Raw genomic sequence first — 27,404 nt, forward strand, 5'->3', positions numbered from 1 at the left:
CTGATCCCTAAGACAGTAAACTGTGTTTGTGTAGTTCTGTTTGTCTCAGTGGTTTAGTCGTACCTGTATATTGTGCGTCTCCATGGTTGAACGTGGAGCAAACACAGAGCACAGTTCACTCAGATCAGGCAGTTCATTAAGAGGTGTATGGTTGGCTATAATTATCCACCTGAACACCCATGGTCATATCTTCAGCCTGTGTTAGAGGTTTTTGAAATGAAGAATGATACGTATCGTATCAAGCTACATAAGATTTGTTAAATTCCAGATTAACATTTCAAACTAAGCTGTCTGTGCTTGGAGTAACTTAGTTTCTGTTTTTATTCCATGTTATAGTTTTTAGAGATTTCCAGCAATGGTTTCTAAATAATAGTAACATTATGTAACAGAATGTACTCCTATGTATTCTTGACTTCACTCATGTGTTGTGAAAATACAAAGTTTTGAGATATTTTATGAAGTACTTTGAATACTTAAGTATTTTTAAAAGCAAGTACTTCAGGATTTTAACTCAAGTAATAATCTGAAAGAGTAACTTTCACTTGTATTGGAGTAATAATTGACCTGGAGTATCTATACTTTGACTTAAGTAATGAGCCTGTGTCCACCACTGGTTAGCAATATGATAGTTTGGCATAAAAAAATGATAGTTTCTATCACTTGAGTTATATTTGGCTGATATCTCTAACAGAATGTCTAAAATAATTCTAATAAAAACATCTTTCTTGGTCCTTTTGGACACAGAAAATGAATTCACAATAAAATAGGCCGTATCCACAGCAGCAGAGTGTTGATATTATCAGAGGAGGGCGCTGTTAACCGGGTAAAAATCGTCTCCACCGGCTCATGGTGCCGTGTTGTCGGTGATTCATGGCCGCCCAGCTGACTGTGGTCTCCTCGTGTGACAGGAGCTTGAGAGGCAGTATTCACCCAGCCGGTGGTCGCACAGGATGTCTGCAGACGACGTGATCAAGGCTCATGTGAAGGCTTTGAAGGAAGGTCAGTCTGTTTGGAAGCTTTAAATATAAACTAATATGCGACAATACACAGAAATCCTGTTAGGGCGAGCAGGAGGGCCGGACACAGGTGTAATGCCGAATATTGTATCCCTTTGAAAGTCTGCTTCAATGTGAACAAATTTTACTCGAGGAACAACAGATTACATTTATTTTTTAAACAATTTATACATTTATATTTTGCATGACAGATAAACTAAAGGCTATGAAAACATGTTACATTAACCCTGCTGCAAACTGAATCAGTCTAAGCTTAAGGCTGTGGGTGCTATAATAATAACAATTTTGGATTAAGCTTGTAGAAATTTCCAGAAGAAATGAGTCCTTAGGGTGTCTAGGGATAATCCTACCATGAAAAGTAGCTGAAAAACGCCCGTTTATATCAGCACAAAATTAAATAGTCATCATAAAGCAATATATGAGCAGGTTCCCTACATGGGCCTATGTTCACCTGCCACAGCCTTACGATTCCTGTAGCCAGTATAGTAAACAGGTTGTGTGAGGCCACCTGTGCCATTCAGACACAGGGTGGAGCCCTCAGTTAGCAAAGTCTTTCTTGTTTAATTAAACCAGGTTTTCTGTGATAATGTTAAATATTGAGTATGCTCATTAATGGATTAGCACTATTCTCTAAAAGATGTCTCAGGGATTGTTTGGGGAGAGGTTGTTGATGGTAGCAACTTCCTGTGAAACTGTATTTGCTTTTAGGTCTCAGGTTAAGTAATTTCTGTTTTATTAACTCTGGAATTGTATTTTGGCTCCCTTCTTAAATTTATTGTCAATAAAAAAACACACCAGTCCTTTTTGTACATATTTCAAAAAGGACTGGTTTCATATTCAAACCAAACCCACATCTTAACTTGCCACCACTGAAGTCCCTTATTCATGTAGAGTAACTATTCGTGATGCAACACAATGCACTTGTCTCCACAATCGGACACTTATTTGCATGCCAAACGTACAGAGTTGTAACACAGATAATTGGCACTGAAGCGTCTCTGTAATATTTCCCCCCACCCTTTTTTATTTGATGTCTTTATTTGGGAGCCGACAGCAGGGAGATAACAGGAAGAGAGGGGGGTTAAAGATGGGGCATAGGCGTGTACGGGGCCCCATGAAACACTTCATATGAATGAAACAATAGAGTAGCAATGCCTGGTTTGGTGTGAGCCTCAGACCAGAAGAGGCAACAACTGCCCCTGACTCTGAAGCGGCTATTTTAACACCTTGTGAAACAAGAAACCAAATCACAATCATGCTTAGAGCTAACGCTGCTCACAGTGAGCTTATACACCCAGAAATAATACAGGGAAAAGCCACTGGTATAAACTGCAAAACTAAGTAACAATTATACTGTGTTATTGTTTATATGATAACATATATTACCTTTGTGTGTGACCAGGTACAGAACAGGCCCGCGGTCTGGCCCAGACTTTGCTCAATGTTCCGTACGGAGAGGGAGATGGGGAGAAACTGGATGTCTACATACCAAGCACCAACTCTCTGGGTATATACATGTTAACCCTCAGCCCATTGTCTGCTTATATACAAGCTTAGAAAACACATGGATTAACAGGTCTGATTCCCTCTTTTTCAGATGTCCCCCTTGTTATTTACATCCACGGAGGTTACTGGCAGTTTCTCAGGTACGTGATCATACTCTCTTCTTTAATTCATACACTCTACTGTATTGCATTATTCATATTTTTCATGTTTTAAAATGTTGATGCTTTCTGCTGCTTCAGTAAGGAAGAGTCAGGATTCATGGCTGTGCCGCTCGTGGGTAAAGGAGTAGTGGTGGTTGCAGTTGGTTATGACATTGCCCCTAAAGGTACAGTTTAAAATTTTAAAAGTGTTGCAGTTTTGGGGGGAAAATATGAATTTTATGAAGATGACCTCTGCATGTGCCCATCTTTTTTCTCCAGGTAACATGGACCTCATGGTGTCTCAGGTCCGTAAGAGTGTTGTGTCTGTTGTTCAGCAGTACTCTCACATCAGGTACCGTTATGTGTTTTCGGACCTCATTCACTTTGCCTGAGTTCATCCTTTCGCTCGTTACAAATCCACTTTGTGTTTTGAACAAACGTCCTGATTCCTCATCAGTGGTCTGTACCTGTGTGGGCACTCTGCTGGAGCTCACCTAGCTGCCATGGTCCTCTCCACCAACTGGTCAGAGTACAGCATCACTCCTCAGATCAAAGGTAAGGGTCAAATGAAAAAGCACAAGTGATAGCCGAGCTAGCAGAGCTTGGCTTCATCATGACAGAAGTAGTAAAGTTGCACATGAGCTGAGACAAAGATGCATATCTGACTGAGTTTAATATCTTCTATTTGTCTCTCAGGCGCCTTCCTGGTCAGTGGCATCTATGACCTCCTGCCCATCCTGTCCACCTACGTCAACGAGCCATTAAAGATGACAGAGTATGTTCCTTTTTATGTTATTAACTGAACTTTAGTCATTGATTTATTTTATGTGTACACGTATAAAGATAACCATGCAGCTTGCACATTGACAGCCAGAAAGCTTACTTGTTATGCACATAAACAGAGGGGGCTGAAAACCACTAAACTCAAAATGAAATGCAGAAAACATTCCTAAAACACAACATTAGACTTATGACAGACTTTACTCAGAACAACAGAAGTGCAAACAAACTTATACAAGGTAATGATTACAATATGATGGAGCATTACCAAACAAGAGGGAGCCACATCATGAACTGATTGTTTCTCAATCTTCAACTTGAGCTGTTTTAAGTAAGATAAGTGCAGTCGCATTAGACTAATGCTGCAGTTTATGTCCTCCTTGTTCCCCTGTGATAAAAACATTTTAATAGATTCATATCTGTCCAAAAAAGGTCTTCTGACTAAAGAAGTCTATTTCCTCTTTTGTAAGAGAAATCCACTAATTTTACTTTTTTAAGTTATTTTTAATAATTTACGTTTTTTAAAGATGGGTTGAGTCAGCGCCTGTCAGGAATAAAGACCTCCAGCTCTGTAGCTCACTGCTCATCTCTGCTTCAGGGTATTATCTTCATGCTACAGTACATTAACTTCTGTAGCATGACACACTCTGATCTCAGACAGAATTCTTTCAGGTTGACTTGCATTATGGGAAATGTAGGTACCAGGATTTGAAAAGGAAGAATTGGTGGAATTAAAAAACAATATATCTTGCCTACTGATTGTTTTTTTTCTTACTGCTTCATTAGAAGGATTTTCTGATTTAAGAACAGGATCATGTGCTCCATAAGGTTGAGGAACCCTGTAAATTAATTGAGGAGTATGTTCTGGAGCAATTGTGTTTAGTAGTGTTGTGATCGTCTTCCTAGAGGAGGAGCTGGGCATACAGTTTATAAAGCTCATTGTTAGTGTCTGCATCTGTGTCTCTGTATCTGTGTGTGTCATTGTCCTTAGCTCTGTTGTGCTCATCCTTATTTGACCCTTGTGGTTGTCTCCTGTCTGCAGAGAGGTGGCGGTGAGGAACAGCCCCAGTAAGCTGGTTCCTCAGCTCAAACTCTCCTCTTCGAGCTGCAACATAGTTGTGGCCGTCGCTGAGAACGACTCGCCGGAGTTCCGCAAGCAGTCTGAAGATTACTTCAAAGTCAGTATGGTTGAGAGCATGACTACTTTTTACAATGGCACTTCACTCCTCATGCTCGGTGCAGATTTTCTCCTTTTAAACTCCTTTGTTGGTCCATTGCTTTGATTTTTTTGTGTTACTGCTAACACATGTTGACCAGATCACTCGCTTGAATCTAGCACAGGAATGTTAAATGTGTTCATGTGTCATTGTTTCAAGTTTTAACTAAATGGGTAATCATGAGGAAAGTGATTTAAAGAAAATAGAACTCATCAGTATACCTTTAAGATTAAACCTTGCCAGAACTATATGATGAATTAACCTTCTACACTATACCATGGTATTTATGTATTTATGTATTTATGTATTTATTTATGTATGCATTAATCTAATTTATTTATGAAGTTGCCTCTATATTTCCCTGAGTTACTGTAAATATCTGTTGTGCAGGTATATTTCAGATCCAAGACCCATGTGGGGGTAGGGAGGGTTATAAAAACTGATCATTTGTAGGTTTATGTTGTCATTTTGTTCACTTGTGCATTGTCATCATTACAATGATATGGCTGTATGAATTTGAACTGACAGAATATTGGACAGGGTACACCTGCAAAATCCCTAAAAAATGAATACAACTTTTTTTTTAAAAAAAAGCTTAAACTTAAATTTAGGCTTCTGTCAATAACTTTTGGCTTTTTTGTTAAAGTTTATCATAAACAAATGGTGCAAAGTGTTTTTTCATGGTCGTGACTTACTCGTTACTTTTACTTTCTTGTCCTGACGTTGTAGACTGTTGAGGCGACTGGCCTTAACGTGAGCATGGAGGATGTTGCAAATACAGACCACTTCAGTATCATTGAGCAACTGGTTGATGGAGAGTATCATCTAACAAAGGTACATGTGTGTTTGAATGAAAGGATGTGATAAATATGGACACTTTTCTCTAAAATATTCTTTCTTTCTGTCTTTTCTTTGTCTGTTCTTTTACAAAAGAGAGTTTGAAATTGCAATATGAGAAAAAGTATAAATAGCATACATTTATGGACTGTAGTGAGTATTTAATTACCATTTAATGTGATATTCTTGTAGGCACATAATTGGTTGAATGAGCTGTGATTCTAATGAAGTCCCTTTCTGTAGCTCCTCTTGAAGATGATGGAGAAGAGCTGAGGTGCCAGTCTTTGATCCGTCGACTGAAATCAACATACCTCCGTATCAACAAACACCTCTAGAAAGAGTCATCGTGCACTGATACTAATAAAATATGCATCATTCAGGTTTGTACGACGGTAAATGTACAATATCTGACCACATTCATAAACACTGAGGTGGCATGGGTTGTGTTGACTGTCTAGTTGACTGTTTCATTAGTTGTGCTAACTTTAGTTAATGCTGTCGGTCAATGTTTTAGCAAAGCTTCAAATTTTCAAGCCACAGCATCATATGATAAAAACATTGTATGCCTAAAACCAAGTCACTTAAAGGATGATTGTTGTCTCAAATTTACTTCAGGCTATGCGTATGATATTTAGTCACAGAAACATTGTAACGCACAATGTTGTCATCAGGAAATACTTCTCCATGGGCGTTCTTACAGTTTTGGAATCTATAGTTTGTTTTGGCATTTTTCCAATGTTCGGTAGAAGGGTGGGTATTTTATGTTTTGTTTTTTTTCTGCAACAATCTGCACCACAACATTAAGTCAAAGAGTTGGAAAAGAGAGTGTTACAGGTGTATGTAACATACAAAGTGAATGTAGCTTTTAATTGTAATTTCCACAATTAAAATATCTCACCCAGGGAACTTTAACGTGTTGCTACACTTGATAAATGTTGATTATGAAAACTATATATTTGCACTTTTTATTTGATCCTGACACAGTCAATGAATATCATTGTAACGCACATTTTGAGAGAACAAATGGGACTATATTAAGCTGATGCACATTGTTACTGACTGCTCTCATTCTAGCATCTTAAATAAATGTTTACATTAATGTTTACATGATGCCTGCTAATAAGGATTATTGTAGATTATGAAGAGAATCGTCACAATAAATATTTTTATTTGACAATTTGTGCTGTCAGTTTCTAACATGAATGTTTGCATCATATTGAGATTGAATTGATTGAAATTGTACAACTGGAATGATTTAATTGGGGATCCTGCAGTTTTACTCTGGGTGCTTTCATTCTAGCTTGTGTTACTGCATATTCTTAAAATAAGCAGTACCACTGATTAACACACAAAAATAAAGACCAGGTGAATGTTGAGTCAGGGAGTCTGTATTGTGCTTTTCAGTGACTTAGGAAAGCTTAAAGGTTATTTTGGAGGCCATAGTTATTGGTATGGTTGAATTTTTACAGAGTTGTAAGCTGTGTCCTAATCCAGGGACAGCAGCCTTTTGAAGGACGCATTTGAAGACCGATTGCGTCACATCAGCCTGTCGAAGGCTGTTCCAATTCGAAGGCACCTCCAGATGCAGTCGACAAATCTGTCCTGCTTTTCCATAGCTGGGGAGGACGCATTCAGTGAATCCTTTGAGGCCTCACATACCCCAGGATTCATTGCTAGTCAATTCACTTTTAAATATGAGGATTTTGTTTAAACATGAATGAAACAGCTAAAATGCCATCTTGGATTCCACTTTAGTAGATAAAACATTAAAAAAAAGGCTGTCTCAGTGGAAAATGCATGAAAAGGTGCCCTCTGGATGCCCCTCAAGTGTATAAAACATAAAAATTTGTCCTCTGGATTCCCCTTCAGGGAGTTCAATGTAAAAAAAAAAAAAAAGTGCCCTCTAGATGCATTTTTAGTTAACTATGGTATGTTATGTTAATTTTGTAATATAGTCATTAATATAGTAATAAATAAATACATAAATTGTAATGTGTGATTCCTTTTTTCATAATCCAATTTCCCACACAATTTGTCACATAAATATTCACCAGAATGCAGGAAATTAAGTGTTGGCTGCAAAAAAAATTCAGAAGGAGGAATTTTTATTTATTGTCAGTCTGAATATTGGGGGGCCCAATTGCGAATTTACCCATGGCCCTCTTTAGGCTGAATCCGGCCATGGCTAACAAGCAGTAATTTATCTAATTGTGTCCCTTTACACTCATTAACAACAAATAGTATTAACATAAGGAAATGCTTCACTTTTTCGACTGGTGTAAGGAAACTTGGATGTTTAATGCTGAAGTTCCTGCTGCTCACTGTCCGAAGTTAAACGCACTGCTCTGTAGATCCAGTCTTCAGGCAGGAGGAGCTAATCTCCCACTAACCTCCGCTAACGGTAACCGAACAGTTCAGCAAGTATGACCAACCGAGCGGACCTGAGGACCCTCTGCACCCGGTAAGCTCTCAAATGTCCTCGCAGAAACTGTCAACTCGAGTCAGCGTCAAGTCTACTGACTAATGTAGGAGACACTACCGCCAGCTTGGCAAATCTTAATGCTAGCAAGCTGAGGAAGCTAACGTTAGCTGGCGTTAGCTTCCCGGGTAACACTTTTAAATGGAACGTGTGTGGCGCTATCTCTTCTACAAACAAGCTTTAAACCAAATGGCATATTCCCTTTAGTGACTTCATGTTATTGAGCTATGGTGTGTGAAAGTTTGGAAGTGTAAAGTAACATCTTGTTCACTTTAGTGCCACCTGAGCAGAGTGTACCGGTGTTGCCTGGTGCCGTAGTGACTCAGGTCTGCGTGCGTTCGTGGCTTTCTATTGACACAGGCAGGGAGGCTCTCACAGGTAAGTTCCCGACAGAGCAGTACCATGCTGTTTTACTGTTATTTTATAGTCTTTACATCATTGAATATATATTAACTCTATGTCTACATCATTTGCAAACAATGTTACTTTCTTTTTTTACTACTTTGATCAGCTTTACACCATGGCTGTGCTTTTTAATGACTACTTTACTTTCTAGATCAGGATGAGGCTCAATCTGACTTCAATTCAGAATAAAATACATATAAAATAGACATTTAGTCATTTGTAAGATTACACAGATAATATTGGATTGACAGAATTTAAGTAATTAGATACATTTCACATTTATGAAGCAGAAATCTTCGACAATGTGATAAACAAAAAACAGAGACACATAAACAGACATCTGTACGGTGGCCCTGAAGTGCAAATCACAACGGCAAATCAGGAATCACAAGACAAATCAGAAAATACAAAGGCAAATTAAAAAACAAAGGCAAAACAGGAAACACCATGACAAATCAGGACACACAACAACAAATCAGGAAACACAACGGTAAATCAGAAAATACATCGGCAAATCAGAAAATACATCGGCAAATCAGAAAATACAACGGTAAATCAGAAAACACATAGGCAAATCAGAAAATACATCGGCAAATCAGAAAATACATCGGCAAATCAGAAAATACCACGGTAAATCAGGAATCACAACCACAAATCAGGAAACACAACCACAAATCGAGTTGTTTTCTGATTTGCCTTTGTGGTTTGCACTTCAGGGCCACCGTACATGTGGATGCTGGTGCAGCCCATATTGTGACCTTAAATAACACTGAAACTTAATGAAGTCTTATGTAGTAATCACTGCAGGGGATGATGGAGGCTTATACTCTGTCTTACCACATCCAACTGCCCTTAAAAATTAAAGCCCCCGTCAATAAGAGGAACCGTGACTGTCTGAGGTTATAAGTGGACCTTGTTCTCTCTTCATCTCACATATGCTAAAAATTGTACATTCTGTACTTTTTACAGGTGATATTTACACGCTGAAACCTGTTCATCCTGAATAGCTTAAGTTTTATAATAATAACAAAAGCCGGTCTTGCTTTTTTCCCTGGTTCCAAACGTAAGGATTAGAGACTTGATACGGTGTGCAGAAAAAAAAGGAGGAGACTGTCTGAGATAGAGATCTGTTATTCATGTGGGACTGAGGGCTAAGGGGACGTGAAGTTTATTGTGGAATGCCTGCGAAGGAGACCAGCAGGATGGTAGCTGCTTGTTCAGAGGAGAAGAGGCGAAGGAAGGGTGAATAATGTGATTCTCCAGCGAGGCTGTGTTCAATAGTGACAATAAGGGCATTATTTGTTGGACAACAGTTTGCTAAATTGGTGTGTTTGTGTTGAATGTGCGTGTGTTAATAAGTGTGTTATTTTGTTTTAGGGAATGGGAAGTTATAGAGGCAGAAAGCTGAAATCCTGCTCTCAGTCTGTTTGAGGTCTAAAGTGAAGTTGTGCACTTCAGTAACGGCTTCTTGGCAAGTTTTCCCTCTCGTTGGTTTTTGTGTTTACACCGTTTCCTCTAGAATGTAGTCATTAAGGCTGGAGCTGCTCGGAGACAGACAAACATCTTGTTGATGTTGTTGCAACATCCGTTCTAGGTTACTAAATGATGGTGATTTATCTGATTCATCACACGAGAGCTCTGCTACTTCAGTCCCACCGAGAACTTGCTTTAGCTCTGCCATAAATGTGTTATTTAGAGACGCATGATCTCATTAATTTGAGGCTGTGTTCGTTATTGTGCTTACTTTGTGCAACAATCATGCCTTTTGATCTGAAGCAATCATTTGTTCCTGATGCAGTAGCTTCCTTTTTCAGGAAATTGCTTTCCAGACTGCAGGAACAAGACCTGTGAGATCCACTACTACTGAAAAGCTTTGAATGGATAAAATACTACTTAACTCTTACTGTTACGCAATAATACACACAACTGAGAGGTTGAGGGTCACCTTTGCACTCTTGTTTTTTAAGAAACACAACACTTTTTGTATTTGAGAAGTCAGGATGCCTGCTGTCACATCAGGGACTGAAACATTTGCTTTGTGTTTTTCTTTATTTCAGGTTTGTAGGGTACTTTTTTGTAAAGCAGTTTTCCTTTCAATTAAAGCTCCTGTGAGGAGTTTTAAGCTAGCAATGAAACATACTGGAAACCAAACTTATGACTCCATATGATCTCCAAAGGCTAACCAGACCATCAGGGAGAGGACTGATTATTTCTACCAAGTAATTATAACACCTGAAGCTAGAGCTGGGCGATATTGAAAAAGATATTATCACGATAAAATATTTAATATCAGTCGATATCGATAATTATCACGATAAATATCAAATCATTATTTCGTTTAAATTTAAAGGCAGATTTTAGCTCCGAAGTGAAAGTTGAAGTCGGTTTATTAGTTTGTATCTGGATTAGTTTTCTGATAAACTTCTTGAATCCATCATTTCTGGCGGTGCTAACAGGAAGCAGGTCTTTAAGCTAAGATGAGATTTTTGTGGAGTTTTAGTTTGTAGATTCAAATGCAGTCTTCTTCTGTCTAACGTCTGGTGGCAACAAGCGTTTAAGGCTCATTAGTGCCCCCTCCATTTCCAGTGGTTGGAGGGTGTAATTACAGGTTTGTTTATATCAAATTTGTATCAAACATTTGTTATATTTATATTGAGAAAAATTACATCATAATAATTATCGTTATCCAATTATCGCCCAGCACTACCTGACACTGCTGCGGTGGGGTCTGTGTCGGATAAAGTCTTAACCGCACTCCTCTGAAATGTCTTGTTTTATTATTTTCATTGCAAAGATTCTCTAGGAGGGAAATGTTTGACTATTAAAACAAACAGGATAAGATTTATTGGTTTAAAAACAGTACTTGCACATGTACACAACATAAGCTTAAATACTTTGTCCACAGGGGGCGCCAAAACTGTCATCAGGTGAAAGCTTTAAAAAAAGTTCTGACATTCTAGTTTTTGTTATTTTACTTTCCTTTGCTGCAGTAACCCTGCTCTGCATGGATCGTCTGAGGAAATGTTGGATCCCGATTTACTTCTTCACATTATCAGCATCAGCATATCGTCATTTTTCAAGCTTTAGATGAGCTGCCATGACCTCAACTCACAAAGGAAAACCTCATTGTGCAGGACAGGCGTCAATAGGAAATATCTTCTCATCAACATTTGTTATAAACTTCTCGGTCAAACCTCTCCACATGCTCAGCATTAATCACTCAACAAAGTTTAGAGAAAATACAGAAGATTTTATTTTAACTAGGTAACTTTTCCTCCGCCCGTTAAGGTCTGAGCATTTCACTGACTCCCCAGAGGAGCAGAGCTTTCCATTAGCAGAGATAGTAATCCACCCAGATCCAATAATTTGACATTAACCTAAAGACCGAGCACGGTACGTTTCAAGTCCATGCCGTCCTCAGGATGTAGGACATGCCGGAAGCCTACTCAGTGTGCACATTAGAGGCTCTGCATGAGCAGCACAACAAAGCTGTGCTGTGAACAAAGAACAATGAGAACAAGGCTCTTTTTTTCTAACATGTTTCTCTTCTCTCCCAACTTCAGCCTTTCATCCTCGGTGGCTTTTGTTTCCATTGTTTTTCATTCATACTTTGCAAATGTTTGGATGAAATGAATGATAAGTAGTTCAAACAGTGTTTGGATTCTTTTACAATAGATCAAATTCCAGGCCTCTCTATAGAGTACAATGTAGTGAACTTTCACTCTGTTTGGAATACAAATACGTACAATAATACTGTAGGGTTTTCTATTCATGCTGCATTTTGAATTGAAATAAACTAGTAGTTTTGTGTTTCATCAAATCTTCCATCACTCCGTTTTGCTGATGCACCTCTCTTTGCTCAATCCCAGGCTATAGTTGTCATCAACCTCAGTCCAAGCCACTAAGAGAAAATGATGACAATTCTCCCATGACCTCCTTCAGTGTAGCAGTCCGAGGCCTCCCTCTGGCCTTGGCGTCCATGACACAAGCCACCACCTCGGACTCACGCTTCCACCCTAAATGGCGTGCGATCACTGTGGCGACCCTGCTGGCCTTAGTGCTCATGCTCTACCTGCACAGGACGGTAGGGGACAGAGACACTACCCAAAGCGGATACTACAGCAACAGGGCTCCCAGTTTTCAAATGGAGCTGGAGGGGGAGGACGACCCCTTCAGGGACTCTAACAGACGAACTGCTCAAAGTCTTCCTCGACACATGAAGAGGGGAAAACCTTACAACGACACGTACCCGTTGAGTCCACCAGAGAGGACTAGTCACGGCATACGCTACCGCATCGCTGTGGTTGCTGACCTGGACACCGCCTCGCGCAGCTCCAAGGATCAGACGTGGATCAGCTATATGAAGAGAGGTTACCTGACTGTGTCGGACAGTGCGGACACACTACAGGTGCAGTGGGATGATGACACCGTCACTCTGGAGAGTCACCTGGCTGAGAAAGGACGAGGTGGGGAAATATTGACACAGTGATCTGTCATCTTTCTGTATATAACTTCTGTTTGTGTTCATCATGTGGCTTCTTTCATGTCTCATTGACCGCAGGTATGGAGCTGTCTGAGCTGGTGGTATTCAACGGTCATCTGTACAGTGTGGATGACCGTACAGGTGTTGTATACAGGATTGAGGGCAGCCAGGCTGTCCCCTGGGTTATCCTGCCTGATGGTGATGGCTCTGTCTCTAAAGGTTTGTTGTTTGTCTGTCCAGACTACTTAAATATTCTAGTTTTTTTCCACAGTGCAACATTTTCTGCTCAGTTTGTGAAGCATGCGTTGTATTTAAAAAGAGTAAGAACTTAGCCCTGGGCTCACATCAGGCCCTCAGCCCTTTAGAGCATGTCATATCTATTCTCTCTTCCTCATGTTTCCATACCATCTCCTTTTGTCCATTCAATAAATGCAAGAAAAAGAAAACAGGAAAAAGTCTTTCAGCTCACAGGCTGCCAGGTTATCCTACTGACTGTAACTCTTGTGGCCCGGCGCTCATTTCCTCAACATCTGTCCCGTTTTTTGTGTGAAGGATTCAAGGCAGAGTGGCTGGCAGTGAAGGATGAGCACCTGTATGTCGGCGGTCTGGGTAAGGAGTGGACCACCACCTCAGGAGAAGTTGTCAACAACCACCCAGAGTGGGTGAAAGTTGTTGGCTACCATGGGGACGTAGAGCATGAAAACTGGGTGCCACACTACAACGCCCTGAGGAGCGCGACAGGAATCGAACCACCAGGTTGTGATGAATTAAGTTCTTGTCTTTTGTTCCAAATACAACTGATATGATAGGGTGGGAGAATTTTTGAGTCGTCCATACAACATTTGAAAAGTTAAATTTGAAAAGTTAAAAATAGTCCTGTAATTTGTGCTCATATTGAAATACTGTCAAGGTTAGAATAGTTTTCAAATGTTAACAACAGGGTGAAATTAGACTGTCCATACTTATACTTTTATTTACTCATATTTGAAATGGTTTTCCTTAGAAAAAAGAAACTTTTTTTTAATGAGGCTGTTTTCCTGTTTGAAGTCTTGACCGATCAAATCCAGCCTTTTTAAGACACCCAGGTTTGGATGGACTGCCTTGCCCCCCCTTCACTCTAACTGGCCACCATAAAATACTAAACTGTGATTGGCTATTTACTTTGTAAGAGTTGTTCAAATCAACTACATGGACTGCGTTATAAAAGAAATGCAACAATAAATCTTATATATTGGTGTCTGACACACATATGCCATCCCTGCATAAAAAGGAAGCCCCAGTTGGGCCACCCAAGCCAAGAAGTCTGGATCTGCCCCTGCTTGTTAAACTCTCAATCAAGCAATCTTTCTTTATATAGTGCCAAATCCCAACAAATGTTATTTGAAGAAGCTTTCCAAACAGAGCAGGTCTAGACTGTACTCTATGTTCAATTATTAAACAAGACCCAACATCAAGACAGGATCAGATCCAGTCCCATCTTACAGACAGGACTCAGTCTGATCTCATCTTAATCCACCATGAGCAGAGCACCTCGCAGCATTTAGCAAGTTACAGTGGCAAGGACAAACTTCCTTGATCAGGCAGAAACCTCCAGCAGGACCAGACTCATGTTAGACACACATCTGCATATGTTGCAAGTAGGGATGTAAGGATATATCACAAGACGGTAAAAAAATCGGTACAAATAAGGGTTGATTAAAATCGATTCAATAAAATAAAATTTGTATTGCAATATTATTTCAAAACAGTAGAAGGTGCTATCTGCATTTGACTCCGCTTGTTCAACATCCTGTGCTGCTCTCTTGTCACTCGCTGAGTTGAGCGTAACAGACATGGCGGCAGCAGGTGTAGTCTGAGGTCTGGCAGCATTTTGGTTTTCCCTGAGATTCCTGAAGAAAACATGAAAATTCAAAGCCAGGATCATAAGCTGCACTTCTGTTTATTTAGAGAGATTTACCTTATTTGTTTTAATATTTAATACTTTCATTTGGGAATCGTTCTCCTTCCAGTTCTTTTAGAATTGTTCTGAAATTTTCCAACAAGGTATTTTTGTGCGGTCATTTTTATTTGTATTTATTTTTTTAGCCAGGTGCTGAAAAAAAGTGTGCAGTGGTTTTATTTCAGTTACAACACACCTTAAAATTGAAAAAGGATGACTTTGTTTACAAAGAAATATAAGACAACAAATATACTGTAAGTGTCCATATCTGAGAATTGAAATAAAATAATATTACAATTCTGAGTTCAATCCAGTTTTCTTAAAAAACTTTGGAGAATCATGAGTGAATCATATCGTGAACCAAAAATCTTGAATCGAATTGAATGGTGGGTTTAGTGTATCCTTACATCCCTAGTCTCAAGTATGTCATGTTACTCTGTTCAGCATCTAAAGGAGCTATGCAGGCAGAGAGCTCTGTTGGTGAGACAGAGGAGGGCTTTAACTTTCACCCAGGTAAAAGTTAGATAACTTGTCAAGCATGTTAGCCCATCCCTCAGCGACTGCGTCTAGTGCCTTCGTGTCTAATCTCAAAGCTCAAATGGATTTCCTGATGATAAACGAGAAAGCTTAAAAACTTTGAGGAAAGACATGCCGAGGGAAATGTTGAAAACTTCATCCTCGTCTGTTTGTCTCCCTTTTGACCTGAATGGACACACTGCCTGTTTCTGTTGAGACAAGCTCATGAACAGGCAGCATAGTGCGCTAATCTCTCTTCCGTTGATGTCAATGTAGATTGCTCAATGGCAGCCCCTCTCACTCCCAAAGATATAATCCATCCAGATTATCGAGAAGAAGGGATTATCTGAAACAGGATTAGAGTGACTGCGCTGTAAAAAGTTGATCTATCTGTTTTCACACTTCAAAGATGAAAACTATGTTGTTGTTGATCTTGTAAACACACGGTACAGTTTCTGTTGGTTACAGTTTTACTAGAAAGCTTTGTTTTTATTTCAGTGAACCAAAATGTTTTCGACATGTTAGTTTTCATTAACGACAATAACCTTAGACTGGCAGAGTAAGTAAAGTAACATCTCTGTTCTCTTGACTCCTTGTTTCAAAGGCTACCTTATCCATGAATCAGCAGCATGGAGCGAGCGTCTCCAGCGATGGTTCTTCCTCCCTCGCCGGGCCAGTCACGAGCACTACGATGAGACGGCGGACGAGCGACGTGCCACCAACCTCCTCCTGTCCTGCCCCGCAGATTTCAGCCGCATCACAATGGGCCACGTTGGACCGCTCAACCCAACCCACGGCTTCTCCTCCTTTAAATTCGTCCCGGATACAGACGATCAGATTATTGTGGCTCTGAAATCCGAGGAGGACGCGGGCAAGATCGCCACATACATCATCGCGTTTACGCTTGATGGTCGGGTGCTGATGCCCGAGACAAAGATAGGGGATGTGAAGTATGAAGGGTTTGAGTTTATTTAAAGAAGCACATTTACACCTCGTACAGGGTTGTATGGAGTGCTAATTATTACATTCCCCTCCAATTCTACTGTGCAATAATACCAGTGACCCAAAGTTAAACATTTCCTGATGACTTAGTCTAATAACTGAAAGGAGGAAGAGAGGAAGAGAGGGAGCAGGGGAGGAGGAACACCTCACTATCACTAAACACCAACAATGTCACCAGTTCAGTTTGAGTTTGACCGGTTTGATCGGCCAGTTTATCAGCTTCCAAAAATCTATTCAGTCATCATCAGACGAAAGATGTAACTTCATCTTTTCAGTGCCTGCAGATTGAGACTTTTTATAAACATGGAAAGAGTTATTTATACACTAATTATATGTAAGAAGAGTTTATGTTAAAGACATATTTCAAATAAATATCTGTTCTTCAGGGGAGTTTACCAAGTAGGTTCAACATACCCAGTCTTCCTCTGGGTAAGCCTGAAGCTTCAGTTGGAGATGTCGGGTATCACGCTGGTGATACAATGGTCTCTGTTAACTCAGGCTTTCTGCTTCAGGCTCTTTTCCGTGTGCATTAACAGAAAAGCAGCATCTATTGCATCATTTGTTGGTTTTTCTGCGAGATAAGGATAAGGAACACCCGCTGGCTGGCTGCTTCAGAGACTCAAATTGAGAAACTGGTCTAGACCAGGTTGTGATTGAGGAGGAAGTTGAGGCGGTGACCTCGCCAAGTTGAAAGAGAGCTCAGCAGGCTTGGTTTACCTTCTAATCATGCCTTGTGTTACACTCCCAGGTGATGTAGACCTCCTCCCCTGCAGTCAGACTCTGCAGGTGAGACTCTCAGGGGCACAAATAGTAACAGGTTTAAACATTGTTTTAAAGAAAGGGGTGGGGGGGTTCCTTAAATACTTGAACTACAATACTTATTGCTTTGTTTTGCCTTACCTGTTTAGACACTTTGTTTATCAGATTTATATTTATGGAGAGTTAATTCATTTCATGTATATCCACGTCTGCCTCATACACTACTTGTTGTCAGTTTCTCTGAACAGGTCCGATTCAAGCATCAAGTATCTAATAAAGCTGAACACCGTCAGCTGGTGTTTCTCTGGTTTAAGAAGCTATTTAATGAAGATTAAACTATTCAAATATTACTTTTGTATCCTCTCTAAAGTACAAATAATTAAAACATCTTCTTGTTGAATGTTTGATGTCCTTTTTTAATTCATGTGTCTTCAGACTGTATAAATAATGAATGTAGTATCCGTGACGTCACCCGTCTGTTCCTGTGCGCTGTTTTGAAGCCAATCAACGGTGGGAGCCATATTGGAAATGCTGAACTCAACCAAACTTAGGCTGTTTTCGAAACCGCCAGCAGTATGTACTGATTTAGCCAAAAATGTAGTATGTAGTATGTGATCAAGAGCAAAATCTGCAGTAAGTCAAAACTACCCGGATGTCTACTGATTCGGAGACATTTCTCAGTGTGCATCTGACCTGTCTGCCCCACGTAATGTTTCCCACAATGCACAGCGCTCGTTCCGCTTTTTCTCTTTCCTTCTTTTTTGACGGGGGAACTCAGTTTTTAGGTGCTGTGAAAATTATTAAATTCCATATAAATCACTTCTTAACTTTTTTAATCATAAGTGATGCTAAAGAAGCAGTTTCTCTGTCAGCTTGGTCGTTGTTTAATTCTGCTTTTCGAAATCAGATATCCAGCGACTCCTAGCTCAACAGAACAGTCATACTACATACTACCTTCAAACGCAGTACGTAGTATGCAGTAGGTAACAGTAGGTAATGCACACTACATCCATAGATAGTATGTAGCAGGATGTTTCGAAAACAGCCGCCGGCTGTAGTATGTGAAAAACAACAAAATCTGCAGTATGCCAAAGCTCCCCGGATGTCTACTGATTCGGGAAAATTTCACAGTATGCATCGGACCAGTCTGCCTCGCGTACTGTGTCCCATAATGCACAGCGCTCGTTCCGCTTTTTCTCTTTCCTTCTTTTTTGACGGGGGAACTCAGTTTTTAGGTGCTGTGAAAATTATTAAATTCCATATAAACCACTTCCTAACTTTTTAAATCATAAGTGATGCTAAAAAAGCAGTTTCTCTATCAGCCTGGACGTTGTTTACTTCCGCTTTCCGAAACCGGAAATCCAGTGACGTCTGACGCAGCATACTGCAACACAGATCGAACAGAACAGTCAGACTACAGACTAAATTCAAACGCAGTATGTAGTAGGCAATACCTACTGCTTACTACATTAGTAGGTAGTATGTAGCAGGCCGTTTCGAAAACAGCCTTAGTGTGAGGTAAAGAGGCGGGGTTTGAGCCTCCTAGCCAACAGCTGTGTTCCCGCCAGTCAGTCAAGTCAGTCATGTCCTTATTTGGGCAAAAACTCATTATCTTAATATCTTCTGAACCGTCGAGTTAGAAAAAAATTCACCCCCATACAGTGTGTGCTGATAGAGAAATTATCTACGTAGCTGTTTTTTGAACCAGGCTGTAAACATGTTTATTAATGCGGTACAGATCGTCTTCTTTGAATTGGTGTGTATGTGGTTTCTGGTGTTTCTGCAGCCAGCCTCAAGCGGACACTCGTTGAATTGCAGTTTAGAACACTTCAGCATGGACTTCAGATTTTGAGACCGGAGGTTGCCGCATGGTCTTCACATCAACACAGTGAAATGTGAACTTTGAGATTGTTCAAACATTTTTATTTTTGTGCTGGATTGAACACTTTTAAGTAGAAAAAAATAAACACATTTATAAAAAGCATTATCACTATGAGGTCAGTAGTAGTGCCTGACTCTTCAACCTACGTCATGGAGGATATTGATACATTTGATGGCAAGTTAATTAAACATATAATGATATGAGAGGATTAAAACTGACAGTGGATTGTAGTCTGACTCGCTGCAGAGACAGCAGCTGTAGCTCAGCGTCAGATCATCAAAACAAACCTTGATTGATCTTGTTCACAGGCTTGTTCCCATGGCAATGATGTCTTGAGGTAGACCGGCCGTCTTTATGGGCGTGAAGGAGTCCAGTTTGGTGTAAAAGTCGAGCATTCTTCGATCGCTCTCCCTCAACTCACAGAAAGCTCCTCTGCAACCTGAGAAGTGAGAGGAAAGGAATCAAATGTGCTTTAATAGGTTCCTCTTTTTCCTGATGTCCTAGAAAACATTTTATTTTTTAAAAATCTCCAAAAGCAGCAACAGGAATCCAAATATTACTAAGCTTCTTTTATGATGAACACTGAACATCGCCTCCCTGTGGCAAGTAAGCTACCTCAGTTTGAGAATTAGTTGCAAGTCAGCTCCCTGAGACATGTCTAAGAATGATCTTTGGCACTGTGCTCAGTCTCCACCTACCGCTGCTTCTGACGGATGACAACAACCAACTAATCAAACGCTTGGCTGGAGAGGGATCAGTGACCCGGGGCAGCACTTGTATGGTGAGCAGGGAGGGGAAGTCCTCCAGCACAGAGTCACTTACAGCCCTCTAGAGGAACGAAGAAGAATAAAACAACACTGCATCTCATTCTACATGAGGTATTCTGTGAAAAACAATAAGATAAAACATCAGGTCACCTGAATCTTAGCTGCGGCTGGTTTGGCATCAGTTAGTGCCAGAGCATAGCCACACATGCCAATATCATCCTCCAGGACCAGAGCACACTGAGGGGACGGGGGGATCTCACCTGATGACAGGCTGCAAAGGGACCGAGGGTATAATAAGAGTGAGATAATCTGAGTATAAGTACACTATAACAGAGGAATCCAGCTTCTCACCTGTCGCAGATCAGCGGAGGTTGCACCATCTGATGTCTCTGCATCTCCCTGAAAATCTTCTGCACCTCCATCTGTGATGGATACACAACACTGTGTAACAAACTCCAAAAATATCACAGTGTCTGAGGATCTTACATCCTTACCTTGTCATTGGGGCAGTATGGTCGTATGCAGTAAACCGCAGTCATGGGCGGATGTCTGAACAGGTCTCTGTTTCCATGACACGGCAGCATCCTCTGCAGGAACAAAAACACAGATAAAATAATTAAATAAAATTAATAATTTAAAATAATTCATTTATTTATACCTGAAAATTGAAGACTTAACATGACTTTTCTTTCATAAAATTATAATATAAACTATTATTATCATTTATTTATTTTTGACTCGGTTTTCATTACCTGAAACTCTCCAGAGAGGCCTCCTCTGAAGCCCCAGGGTTCAGGATCTTCATTCATGAGCTGGGCTGAGGGCTGCCCCTGCCCTCCTGAGGAGAAGATAAAACATATTTAAAGCTTAATAACCTTCACATTCAGTACTTCACATTCTCATATTTGGTTTAAGTATGCAACATCACATGTCAGGCTCAGTGGATGAGGTCTTTTTCTGCAAATCCCCATGACTCTGACTCTGCACAACTCTGCTAAAAGTGTCAGAAGTGTAACAGAGCTGCCAGGCTCCTCTGTCACTTCCTGAGGATAATTGTAAACATCAATCATCTCAATCCAAATGGAGTGTCTACTGTATATTATCTCATGGCTACTTGAGCTGTAAAAATAAACAAATCATAGTTTCATAACAGTCATTTTACATCTCTTGGCAGCATATTGTGTGTTTATTTATAACGCTGGTGTAGCAGCTTCACAGATCCAAAAGCCGCCAAGAGGCTGAGGTTGGGCCTAGCAAATTTGTCTGACGCGCTAAAGCAAAAAAATCACTGATGTCCTGATAATACGTTTCAATCAATCAATCAATCTTTATTTATATAGCGCCGAGACACAACAAATGTTATCTCAAGACGCTTTTACAAACAGAGCAGGTGTAGACCACTCTCTGTCAAATTATGAACAGAGACCCAACACCAAGACAGGATAAGACTCAGTCTGACCCCACCTTAATCCACCATGAGCACTGCACCTCGCAATACTTAGCTAGTTACAGCTGCAAGGAATAAACTTCCTTTAACAGGCAGAAACCTTGAGCAGAACCAGACTCATGTTAGACAGCCATCTGCTGAGACCAGGTTGGGTCTGGAAAGAGGGTTTCACTTTTTATGAACTAAAAAGGATGATCAACTCATTAAGACGTGCACAAAACTGATGGTTAAAGAGATCAGACTGATCAAAGACAGACAGTGTTCAAGAAAAATTACACAACCCAGCTCAACCTCTCTCTCCAACTCCAAACAAAACAATATCTTAAACAAACAACACAAAATATACAAACAATAACCTACCCTAAACCTCAAAGAAAGATACAAAAAACACCTTTCACATCATTCATGGCCCCTACAGCTGTTGCCTATTAAAAATGAACAATAAGCTGCCATGTCTTCAGCTTTACAAAGTCTCCTTAAGAACTGAAGCAAAGAGGCATGTGGTCAGAGATTTTAGAGTGTTTTCCTCAACAAGCTGTGTTGTTTACAGAAGTCTGTTAAGTTTAATCATTATAAGAAAGCTCTTCAGTTTCCTCACCGAGTGTTTTCACGTAGGCTCGAGCCAGGCCGACCCCGCTCTTGATGTCACAGATGTAGTTGTAGAGGTCGTACAGAATGCTGCGGTTGGGCGCGTTGGACAGGCGATTGAACATCTGCACCACTGCCTCACACATGTCATCGAACTGCTGCGCTCTTGAGCACCACTCCCCAGTCTGAAAGAAGAGTACATTTGACTAAATACATCCCATTCATTCCATCATTCTATGTTCTTCTTGAATGACAACACAACACAACACTACCTTGTCCGTCTCTGCTGTGGCGGCCGCACCGTTGTTCTTGAGCCAGTTCAGCTCCTGCAGCATGCTCTGGGCTGTGGACCCGTGTTCGTACGGCAGGTAAAAGAGTTCTGACAGCAGCTTCAGGTCCTCCAGGGTCAGAGGTTCTGCTGTGTACAGTGGGTTGTCTCCTGGACCAGGTACATAGGAAGCCTCTCCCATGTCTGTCTGCATGGGCTCCTCATCCGATGACTCTTTCTTTAGTCGAGCCTTAAGACACGGGCCTGGAGGGATTAAGGGATTGAAGCGTCTTAATGTTAGACCCACCTTGTTGTTGTTGTTCAATAAAGTCACTGCAGGTCTTCTCTAACTTTACCTCCAGGCTGATCAGTGTTCAAAAACTCCTGCAGCCAGTCAGTGAGGGCCAGTGTCAGGGCTTTTTGGGGACTATAGCACAAGTCCTGCTCCTCATCGCCTGGTGAGGTCAAAGACAGAACAAACAATCACTCACAGATTTTACATTAACATGTTTCAAAACAAGCTGTTAGGCTATCTTCATCTTTTGACAGCACGTTAAACAGCTCACCCGGTCATGTTATTTTCATTTATGAAACATCAGTAAATTAAGACACTTTGTTTCAACCCCGGACCTTGGGATGTTAATTCATACATTCATTTCGTCACGCATCGACTGCTGTAACTCTCTGTTTTCATCTCTCAGCATGTCCGCCCTCAGTCGCCTACAGTCAATACAGAATGCAGCAGCCAGAGTATTAACACGGTCGAACAAACAGTCTCACATCACCCTGGTACTTAAATCCCTTCACTGGCTCCCCATCACCTATAGAATCCAGTTCAAAATTCTCACACTTGCATAGAGATCCCTACATGGTCAGACTCCAGAATATTTGTCAGAACTCATTCATCCCTACCAGCCACCTCGCTCACTCAGGTCCAACATGTTACACTTTTTAACTGTTCCACGAACACACCTCAGCACTCGTGATGACAGAGCTTTCCTGGCTGTAGCCCCTAGACTCTGGAACGCTCTGCCGATATTCCTGGGCTCTGCAGAATCTGCAGATGTTTTTAAGTCTTTATTAAAAACCCAAACTTTTAATGCTTTTATGGATCATGTAACAACTTACATTTTTATGCTGCCTATTGGTTTTTATATTTCTTTTCTGTGTGTCTTGTCTTTGTAAAGCACTTTGTGACTTCTGTCTGTTTAAAGTGCTATATAACTACAGTTTACTTACTTACTTACTTACTTAATTTTACAGCACATATACCTGTCTTTACATATATATTTCAGGCTCCATTCAATGTAAAGTGGCATCATAAAAATGATATCTTTAGTTGAAATACTGCTCATAATATGAAAATAATAGCCGATATAAAACTCTAATATGTAGATATTTATGTCTGAAGCTACAGTAGATTAGATGCAATTTGACAGAGGAAATGTTGTGAGGTTGAATGCACTTAAAATTCAATATTCAAAGTCTAACTGAGTTAAATATTTCCTTAAGAGAATAAAAAAATATATCTTTCATAATTAAAACATGAATGACTCGATAGAAGTTTTTTATTCAGCATCAAACAGTTTTGCTGAATAATGAAGTGAATCTTCTAAATTTTAAGAGCTGATCTTTGCTTTGAACAAACTCCACTCCACAAATGCCAGAAAGACAAACAGCAGCTCCTTCACTACAATCATCACAAGTACTGAAAGTGCCAGAAGGTAAAAGGAGGTCAAATTTAAGTGCAAAAGCCAACAACTGCAATAAAAAGGCATTAAGATAAAGAGCTGTGTCCTCACCCATTTCCACATCTCTCTGTCCTCCTTCTGTGTTTGCTTTGCACCACGTCGCCAGCGTGTGGATGGCCACAAAGTTTGGGTAGAACTCACAGTTGGGGTTGGTGAGGACTCCTCTCAGTTTGGGAATCAGCTCAGTGGGACGATCCTGATACACAAAGATAATGTTGATTCTGTTGCGGTAAAGAAACCAGACTGGAGCCTATGAAGACTTGGAATACAGTTTTGTTTAAATTTACTTTAAAGGGTCCGAGGAAGAGTCTTTGGGGGTCATAGTCATTGGCGTGGATGTTGTCCCAGATGACTGGTGGCCTCCTCAGAACCGAGGACACCTCTTCTATGGACTCAACAGAGATTTTGTGGGACACCACTTTGGGACCTGAATGACACAAACAAGACAAAAAAAGACATCTTAGCCTTTTCTACAGAGTTAAATACAACAACAATGAGTCTTTTGGGTTCTGATTTAGAGCAGCCATACCTGTCCACAGTATGTCGATCCCTGGCAGCAGCCCCTCACCCACAGTGTTCAGGTAAGAGGACTGGGACACAGTGGGAGTGCAGAACGCAGCACAATAATCTGAAAGGACAGGGACAGAGGAGGTGTGATTTATTTTATAGCGACTGCTTCAGAATTTTTCTTTTTCTAGCTGCAGTTATAGACGAGCCCTCCGCCTAACCTGTGGGACAGACGAGGAAGGTCTCAGGTTCTCCCAGGTGCTGGTACACTGCATTAGTGATGGACACCTGAGCGTGGGCGAAGGAGCTGAAGACCTGCTTATCAGACGGACACATCTCTCTCTCGATGTCATCAAACAACAGAGAGAAGGACCTGCAACCAAACTCCTTCACCTGAGGGTGACAGAGGACAGCTTCAGGTTTGAGGTTCAACTCAGAGAATTAATTTTTTATATGCACAAACTAAACTTGGAAATGTTTGCAGCTTTTGATAAACTCAGATCAACAGACTCGGAGTTATTCCACCAGTTTTTAAACCAATCACCTGCTTCAGCGTGAGTCTCATTAGCTGCCACCTGACCTACTTAAAGTTAACCCTTCTCTAGAGAGTTGTAAAACCACACACGGCTCATATTGAATTATCTCTTGTGCTCCACCCTTTATGCTCACATAAAAAGCCCTACCTGATCCAGCTTTCGCTTCAAGGCAGCAACCTCTTTGGGGTTCGAAAAAGTAACATCCAGGCCGGGGGAGATCGCATAGATGAACTCCACATTGTGTTGTTTGGCTGCTGATATCAGGGCGATGAGTTGTTCTGGGCAGAAATGAGGAGTTCAGAAAACTTTTAAAAAGTGTTTTTAAACAGGAAGACAGTAATGTACAAGTTCAAAGTCTGGATTGATTGACACAATATCACCATATCTCAGCCACTTTGGGTGTTTGTAACCTACTTCAAATGATTTTGACCTGACTGTCCATGTAGTCAACTTTTTTTTACACGCTCTTGGAGTTTTAGGGCAATATCTAATATCTTTTCAAAGGTCAGAGTTCAGATCATCTGTGTCATACCACTGATAAGATATCACACACCATCTGTAAGAGAAGGCTCCAAACTAAACAAATAAACAATGTTTCCACAGAGATAACATTAACTGTCCCTGATTACACTCTGGGTGTTCACAGAATGGACATTATTTACTTCTTGCATCTTTTAGTAAATAGATTCAGGATCCTTTTCAGAATGTGTTTAATGTCCTGTGAATGTTTAGCTATTGGGTGTTTTCAGGTCACCCTCAAATATGCAGCGGGGTGACTTACCTGCTTCCTCAGGCGAGTACAGGTCCCTCCAGTACATTCTGTGTTTGTAATCATCCTTGGGAGCATATAGGTACGTGTTCAAACCCCACTTCTGTTCTCTGGAACACATCAGAAAATAATATCAGAAACTGAATATTGTTTGATAACACCATGTTCCATGATCCTAAAACTATCTTTAACCTAGACCTGAATTAAGGTGTAATCAAGCAGAACTCATAGCAATAAGCTTATGTGGCTTCTAACCTTTTAAACAGCTCTGTTCTTTGCTCCATAGTCCATGGCCGCCCATAAAAACCTGCATCAAACAGAGGTCAACAAATGCACACACACACATACACATACACCAAAAACTCTTACAAGAAGTGACCATTTAACACATGCATTTATTATCCTGACTGCATTTGAACAAAATGTGAATAGCTAAAGTCTAATCTGGAACCTCACAATCAAATGTTTATGTTTACATCCTGGTTGCAGATCTATACTCTCAGCTGTAATAACATTAGGACCTGGGATCTGGGACCTGGATCTGGGATCTGGTGGTCCAATCTGCTTACCTTCCACAACCCCGCTGATGAACCGTCTGGTTTGTCCCTCGGCCCTGCCTGGTGTCGCCATGGTTCACTGTCAGGGTTAAGTGTTGAGTCGTCCTCTCTCAGTCTGTGTTTACAGTCCTCAGGTATTAAGCTCCAGCGATGATTAAAGTGACAGCTCTGAATGTCAGCCTTTCATTTCACGGGCTTTTACTGCACCCTTATCTCACGCCTGCGCACACGAGCGTGTTTCTAAAATTACATAACATGATGCTTAAAATGGTCAAAAGTCTTAAGTTGTAAATACTCCCAGTGAATAAGAGAGGCAGCCTTGCGTAGCGCTGACAGCTCAGCGCAGATTCAGACGCACGCTGACTGGACGGCGGACGCACCTGTCTTCCGGGTTTACGTCTTAAAGGGCCAGCGTCCTCGAATCTACAAAAAAAACGAGGCACTCTGAATTCATCTATCTGCAGCAAATATGCAGGTAAAGTATTAAGATCCTCTTCTTAGAAACACAAAACTATAAAAAATATTTTTGTAAGTTGTAAAAGTCCTGCTTATGTTATTTAACTAGAAGTGTTGATGTAAAACCAGAAAAAAATGTCATATATTCTTGCATTCATTTCAGACTTTTGTACTCAACAATCTATTATCTTCTGTTTGATTATGCTGTAGTAATAAAAACGGCCCCTCATTTTTACTCCTTGGCTTTTAATACAGCATGAGAGTTTGTGTTGGTCTCTGTTTGTCTTTTAATTTATTGTATTTTAAATTGTACTATTATTTAGAATGTGCTATATAAATAAAATGGATTGGATTGGATTATTGAAGTTTTAGTATGCCTCATGTTGGTGTTCCTTCATATAATTCAGGGGTATTAGTAGCAAATATTTACCTGTTATCTCAGCTGACTGATGTTAGTGTTAATTCGTAGTTAAATATATAATCATGGGGTTCACCTGTGTTTAATCAAAATAATTATCCTGGGAGAGGACTATTTGAAGAGCAGAGGATGACCTGCTAATAAAATGATCAGAGGCAGGTGGATGAAATGTTGCCCTTACCCACTGCTTATCACTGCGTATTTCATCAGCTGTCTTCAGAATTAAAGCATTACACTGCTGGCTGTTTCTATGAGGCTGCTGGAGATCTGAAGACTGCAGAGAGTAGAGTTCAAAGACCTGAAGCAGATTTTTTTTTACAGTGTAAGAAACTGAGGTTAGGATGAGAGGCCTGTAGAAAAACCTGCACATGGACTTTTA

General features: G+C 40.4%; 3 protein-coding genes across 4 annotated transcripts; 2 read left to right on the forward strand and 1 right to left on the reverse strand.

The window, feature by feature from the left end:
• The first annotated feature begins 811 nt into the window (after positions 1-811).
• Positions 812-6,673, forward strand: afmid (arylformamidase). The gene is made up of 10 exons (XM_034687015.1): positions 812-999; positions 2,419-2,523; positions 2,614-2,662; positions 2,762-2,847; positions 2,942-3,014; positions 3,120-3,217; positions 3,359-3,437; positions 4,485-4,620; positions 5,389-5,493; positions 5,740-6,673. Exons 1-10 carry the CDS (start codon positions 951-953, stop codon positions 5,767-5,769), a joined length of 810 nt encoding a protein of 269 aa, XP_034542906.1. The 5' UTR covers positions 812-950; the 3' UTR covers positions 5,770-6,673.
• Positions 6,674-7,639: 966 nt separating this feature from the next.
• On the forward strand, positions 7,640-17,479 carry cant1b (calcium activated nucleotidase 1b). 2 transcript variants are annotated; one of them, XM_034688822.1, is made up of 6 exons: positions 7,942-7,957; positions 8,252-8,353; positions 12,250-12,846; positions 12,942-13,082; positions 13,416-13,619; positions 15,923-17,479. In XM_034688822.1, the coding sequence occupies exons 3-6, from the start codon at positions 12,309-12,311 to the stop codon at positions 16,291-16,293; spliced, it is 1,254 nt and encodes a 417-aa protein (XP_034544713.1). In that variant the 5' UTR covers positions 7,942-7,957; positions 8,252-8,353; positions 12,250-12,308; the 3' UTR covers positions 16,294-17,479. The 2 variants fall into 2 exon arrangements, with proteins under 2 accessions (XP_034544712.1, XP_034544713.1); XM_034688821.1 differs by lacking the exon at positions 8,252-8,353 and having other exon boundaries at positions 7,640-7,957; positions 15,923-17,429.
• A 1,506-nt stretch (positions 17,480-18,985) lies between these two features.
• Positions 18,986-26,541, reverse strand: ogal (O-GlcNAcase like). The gene is made up of 17 exons (XM_034688948.1): positions 26,164-26,541; positions 25,850-25,901; positions 25,607-25,704; positions 24,973-25,103; positions 24,511-24,682; positions 24,312-24,410; positions 24,070-24,209; positions 23,834-23,978; positions 22,388-22,486; positions 22,036-22,295; positions 21,774-21,948; positions 20,481-20,566; positions 20,223-20,315; positions 20,080-20,150; positions 19,879-19,999; positions 19,660-19,789; positions 18,986-19,400 (listed from the first exon to the last, which is right to left on the reverse strand). Exons 1-17 carry the CDS (start codon positions 26,222-26,224, stop codon positions 19,264-19,266), a joined length of 2,070 nt encoding a protein of 689 aa, XP_034544839.1. The 5' UTR covers positions 26,225-26,541; the 3' UTR covers positions 18,986-19,263.
• Between the last annotated feature and the right edge of the window lie 863 nt (positions 26,542-27,404).

The sequence above is a fragment of the Notolabrus celidotus genome, chromosome 7 (genome assembly GCF_009762535.1).
Source record: "Notolabrus celidotus isolate fNotCel1 chromosome 7, fNotCel1.pri, whole genome shotgun sequence".
In the NCBI taxonomy this organism is placed as follows: domain Eukaryota; kingdom Metazoa; phylum Chordata; class Actinopteri; order Labriformes; family Labridae; genus Notolabrus; species Notolabrus celidotus.